The sequence below is a fragment of the Canis lupus genome, chromosome 13 (genome assembly GCF_011100685.1).
Source record: "Canis lupus familiaris isolate Mischka breed German Shepherd chromosome 13, alternate assembly UU_Cfam_GSD_1.0, whole genome shotgun sequence".
Taxonomy (NCBI): Eukaryota; Metazoa; Chordata; class Mammalia; order Carnivora; family Canidae; genus Canis; species Canis lupus.
Window position 1 is genome coordinate 49,437,788 of NC_049234.1, and position 6,000 is coordinate 49,443,787.

The 6,000-nt window shown below is 36.0% G+C and overlaps 1 protein-coding gene across 4 annotated transcripts in view; it reads left to right on the plus strand.

Annotated features, from left to right (window-relative positions):
• Nucleotides 1-5,517, plus strand: part of PAICS (phosphoribosylaminoimidazole carboxylase and phosphoribosylaminoimidazolesuccinocarboxamide synthase) — a 69,775-nt gene extending 64,258 nt beyond the window's left edge. For all 4 annotated transcript variants that reach the window (XM_038556167.1, XM_038556166.1, XM_038556170.1 and 1 more), the window contains one exon: nt 5,205-5,517. In XM_038556167.1, the coding sequence (XP_038412095.1) occupies nt 5,205-5,371 (167 nt within the window). In that variant the 3' untranslated portion in view covers nt 5,372-5,517. The remainder of the gene's footprint in view (nt 1-5,204) is intronic.
• The last annotated feature ends 483 nt before the right edge of the window (nt 5,518-6,000 follow it).

Here is a 6,000-nt window from a genome sequence, read left to right on the forward strand (position 1 = left end):
TTTTCCTTGCAAAATTTCAAACATGCAAAATAGTAGAATAACAGTGAAATCTACATGTACCCCTTGTTCAGCTTCAACATTTAACATCTTATTACATCTGTAGCCCTTTCTGCTGGATTATTTCCAAGTCTATCTTAGACAAAGCATTTTATACTTAAATATGCTTCTTCTAAGCAGTAAGAACTCTAGTTTTTAAATCATAATCATGATACCATATTCACACTTACACAAATTAATGGTAATTTCTTAAAATCTTCAGATTTTCAGTTAGTGTTCAAGTTTTCCTGATCATCATTTTTTATAGTTGTTCAAGATCTAACACAGTCCTTAACATTGCATTTAGTTGCTGTCTCTCCTAAGTCTCTTTCAGTCCTCCTTTTTTTCCCTTTCATTTATCCTATAGAATTTTCTACATTTTGGATTTAGCTGATTACATTTCTGAATGTTGTTTAACATGCTTTTCCATCCTCTATATTTTCTATAAACTAGTGGTGAGATGTGTAGATAGATCAAGTTCGATTTGGGTTTTTCTCCCCAAGAATATATCATTCATGGTTTTGAGTTTTTAAAAGTAAATGTGATTATGTTATGTCTGTAAAGGAAATGAAATTTTGGGACACCTGGGTGGTTCAGCAGGTTGAGCATCTGCCTTCATCCAGGACGTGATCCCAGAGTCCCGGGATTGAGTCCCGCATCAGGCTCCCTGCATGGAGCCTGCTTCTCCCTCTGCCTGTGTCTCTGCCTCTCTCTCTGAATAAATAAAATCTTTTAACAAAAAAAAAAAAAAAAAGAAATGAAGTTTTATTTCTATAAATTAGAGATCAGAATAAATAACACACAAGGGACGTTTTATCAATTGGCTGAGCAGAATCTCCTAGAATAACAATATTGTGATAGTCTCATCATAGTCCAAGATAATGATTTGATCTACAAGTCCTGAGAGTCTATATTGTTTCAGTAAGATTTGATTGTTTGTTAAATGCTAAACTTTATTTTATTGTAAATCTGCTCTTGTTATGTGTCAAATATGTTAAGTACTTGAGCCCTCTAATCTGTTCCAGTATAGACCGGCTTTCTCTCTAGGCCAACTGTACTGCCATTGCCTTAGGATTTCTCTTTACCATCATCCTGGACGTCCATTTTGCCCTTCTCTAGTCTTGGATCTCCTATTGCCTAGGTCGGATGTCTTCCCCTTTCTTTGTTAACTCCTTAATTTGTTGGAGAGCATTCTTCGTGAACTTCCTGAGGAGGAGGTATATAGATGGTAAACTTTTTGAGAACTCCTGTATCTAAAATGTTTTTATCATAGCCTCATACTCAATAATTTAGGAATGGTATTCTAGATTGCAAATTATTTTCCTTTACAATTTTGAAGGAATTACTCCATTGTCTTCTGTCTTCTAGAGTTACTGAGAACTCCACTGCCTTTCTACCACACTGATTCTAGGTTATTTACGAATTTTGTTTCTTTCTGGAAACTTTTAGCATCTTTTTCTATCCATTTTTCTTAAATTTCACAAAGATGGGCGGCCCGGGTGACTCAGCAGTTTAGTGCCCCCTTCTCCCCAGGGCCTGATCCTGGAGACCTGGGATTGAGTCCCTCGTCAGACTCCCTGCATGGAGCCTGCTTCTCCTTCTGCCTGTGTCTCTGCCTCTCTCTGTGTCTCTCATTAATAAATAAAATCTTTAAAAAAATAATTTCACAAAGATGTGTCTTGATGATTATTTTCATCTTGGGCTTTCAGTGGGCTCTTTAAATCTGGAACGCTGATTTTTTAGTCCTGGGAAATTTTCTATGATTTTTTTAATACTTTACTTCCTCCTCCATTTTCTCTTTTCTCATTTTCTGATTTACTATCCAAATTTGGAACTTTTTGGTTTCTGTTTTTTCTTATTGAGTTCTATTGAGTTTTTCATTCTAGATATGGCATTTTTAATTTGTAAGAGCTGTTTTCTGTTCTCTGGCCACCCTCCCCTCCCCCCCCCCCCCGCCTTCCTTTTCGTGTTTAATCTTTGCAATAACATCTTTTTAAGTCTCAGAAATTATGCTTACTTTCACATTAGTTCCTTTTCTCCTTGGTTATCCTTGGCTGTTTGTTGCATATGATAAAACACCAGTTCGAAGGTCTATGCAAGTGGATGATCTCAAGGTGGTGAGACTGAGCCCTGCATCAGGCTCTGTGTTCAGCTAGGAGTCTGCTTGAGATTCTCCCTCTGCCTGTCTCCCACATACATGTCCACATGCTCACTCACTCCCTCTCTCAAAATAAATAAATCTTAAAAAAAAAATGGCTCCACTGTGGGGTGATCTAGTAGGGTTATTCTTTGAATAATCTCTCACATCAGTGTCATTTGATCTTTTCTCATGTATGACTAGAATTACCCAAAGAATCTTTGTAGTCTCAGTCTGCTACCTAGAGGAATAAACCTGACTATCCGAATTCTGGAATCTGGGGATCTTAACATCAGCCTGTGTAAAACTTAATCCCGTTTTCGCTATGGCATTCCTTGTCTCAGCTGTGCCTAGTGCCCTCCAGTCCACAGAAGTCTGAACTAAAATCTGTTTTACCTTCACAAAAATTTAAGACTCTGCTATGGTATAGAAGGGGCAATTGCTTAGGTGCATAGAATAGATCTGATGGCCTAACTGCTTCTTGACTTTTAGCCAGTCTCCCTTTTTTTAGCCCCATTTTTACCCCCCACTTCTCCCTTCAAAAGTATCTGGTGCCACTAATTCCCTAACCTTTTGCATGGCTTTTTTAACATTGGTCACTTTGCTTCTCATCTTTCTTCAGTTTAGGATAAAATTTTCTTGATCTACTAAGTTAGTAGATCCATTTCCTTTACAGCTGACAAAAAGTTATTGCTGTTATCATTTTGTGCTTTTATTTTATTATGTTTTTTTTTTTTTTTAAAGATTTATTTATTCTTGAGACATACACACAGAGAGGCAGAGACACAGGCAGAGAGAGAAGCAGGCTCCATGCAGGGAACCCAATGTGGGACTCGATCCCAGGACTCCAGAATCACAACCTGAGCCAAAGGGAGGCGCTCAACCACTGAGCCACCCAGGCATCCCTATGTCTATTTTCTTTATTCCCTTTACTGCTGTTTTTATTTTTCTTTATTTTTTTAAAGCTGTGGTAGATATTTTTAATTCAAGTATAGAAAAAATAGGATACCATTACTAAAAATATTTTTACAGCTGAACATATTTGGTTTTTTTTGTTGTTTTTAAAGATTTTATTTATTCATGAGAGAGACCAGAGAGAGAGAGGTAGAGACAGGCAGAGGAAGAAGTAGGCTCCATGTAGGGAGCCCGAAGTGGAACTCGATCCTGGGTCTCCGGGATCAACCGCTGAGCCGCCCAGGTGTCCCACAGCTGAACATATTTGATTTAGAATCAAAAAACATATTGAACAAACTTTTTAGTATAACATTCAGCTACTTACTACTGTTTTTATACAGTTTCAGGGACACACCTTGTGATTAATCCACCTTGATTAGGGATCCCTGGGTGGCGCAGCGGTTTGGCGCCTGCCTTTGGCTCGGGGCACGATCCTGGAGGCCTGGGATCGAGTCCCACGTCGGGCTCCCTGCATGGAGCCTGCTTCTCCCTCTGCCTGTGTATCTGCCTCTCTGTCTCTCTCTGTGTAACTATCATGAATAAATAAATAAAATCTTTAAAAAAAAAAAAAAAAAAAAAAAAAAAAAAAAAAAAAAAAAAAATCCACCTTGATTAGTCATCTTTAGCTGGACATATGATTGTATCAACTTCTCTAGTTAGAAATTACTATGGCTATAAATGAAAATGTAATTAAATTTATGTCAGGAATAGTACAGGTATTATCAGTGGAGTTTAGAAAAGGGAGAATAAGATGAGCAAGAATTTGGCAGTTTTTCTCTCTAGAGAATGGGAATATGGAAGATTTGTACATTCTGATCACTAGAATTGGTATAATCTTTTGAGGAAGAGTTTTACACTGCCCTTTGAAAATCCTGAAAACTGTTTCTCTTTCTCTTATGGCATCACTAGATAACCTAATTCTTTGCTAATTAAGCTTTCCTGATGTCAGAAAGGGAGCCCTGAGCAGTAGGCACAGGTCTTTTTTAGTTACTAGAGTAGAACTCTGTACCTAGAATACTACTACTATAACAGTTGACATTCATTGAGTATTTACTATGCACCAGGCACTGCCCCAAGCACTTTATCTATATTAACTTGTTGAATGCTCACATAAGATAGCTACTACTTATCACTCCCGTCTTAATAGATAAGGATATTAATGTTAACATGAAGTACATTGAGCAATGTCACATAAGTGTTGGAGCTGCATAAATTGATTTATTAATACAAACTAATAAATTGGCCTTGTGATTTATGCTTGATTTTAGGGCAGTGAGGGGTCAAAGAGCCTGATGAATTCCAAGAATATTGGAAAAATGAAGCTTTTGGATCTATAAGCTAGTTAGTACTTCACTCAAGTGACACATACAATAGTACCATCCCATAACAGAAAGTCTGCCTGAGTAAATTATGTGGCCCCCAAGGAAGTTACTTTCTTAGATCTTATAAATACTGAATTTACTTATAACTTGATGTTTCATAAAATTATCTTTAGGTTTAAGGTTTTTTACTGCTTAAAGTTGTTAGAATAGTTAAAGTGTAAGGACAAAAGTGGCAGCTAGAAAATTATTTTTAAAAAAATTAACGTACCTCAGGTTTGTCCAAGAACAAGTGCTTCTTTCCACTTGATCCTTGTTTTATTTCTGTTGCCTTTCTCTAGGAATTTAAGGGTTTACTGTATGTGAAAAAAACTTTGAAAAAGGTGAATTTCTTTGCAGATGAATCAGTGAAAAGAATGATAGATGATACATATAAAATACCTGTTCATGGTAGAGAAATACTACCTACCTCTTAATAATCACTTTACCACTCCATGAAAACTTATTCCACAGATCCTATTTTAAACAAGGATGATACAGTAGCGTTTTATTGTTTGTAGTTAACAGGACTTTTCTGAGTATGAAATAGTTTACTAAGGGCCCCTGCCTGGCTCAATTGATATAGTATGTGACTCTTGATCTTGGAGTCATGAGTTTGAGCCCATGTTGGATGTAGAGATTACTTTAAAAGAATCTACTAAGTGCTATTTTCATTATTAACTGACAGATTAAAATTCTTTTCTTTTCTGAACCAATAGGTCTTGGCTGTTCGACCATACTTTCCCCAGAAGGATCAGCTCAGTTTGCTGCTCAGATATTTGGATTAAACAACCATTTGGTATGGGCTAAACTTCGAGCAAGTATATTGAACACATGGATTTCCTTGAAACAGGCTGACAAGAAAATCCGAAAGGGCAATTTATAAAACATCATTGCTTTTTTTTTTTTTTTTTTGGTAGAAAAACTATACATTTCTTATTTAGTTTCAGAAAAAAATCAAGATGAAAAGTTTTTAAATCAATCAAAATAATAAAATTTACTAGTGAATAAACGCTTCTCCAGATTCATGGATCAGTAGACTAAATGGACATATTTACTAGTATTTCTTTAGAGGAAGTGAAATTATTAGAAAGACACTTAAAATCTCTTAGCTACTAAAAGGTCACTGTAAAAAAAATAAAAGGTCACTGTTAGGTAGTTAACATAATCAGATATATTTCTTAAATGCTAATAATGTCGTACCTATTACAGAGCTCTAAAGTTACTTGACCTTCTGTATCTCCGCCCATAAGTTTTAAAAAGTTAAAATGCTTAAATCTTAGAGTGATAAGAGCAATATAATCCTCTTTTACATTATGATCTTTATAAAATCCTAAGGGCGTGGTATTTTATTTGCAGTCAACATCTCAGAATAGATGTGTATTTATAGCTATAGACAGATGTTGTTTTGCTTTGCTTTTGTTTTTTGTTTAAGAAAAATTGAGATTGGTGTTGGGGGTAGGAAAGACACATGGAAATAAGATGAAGGGATACTGTCAAAGCCATGGATAAGGG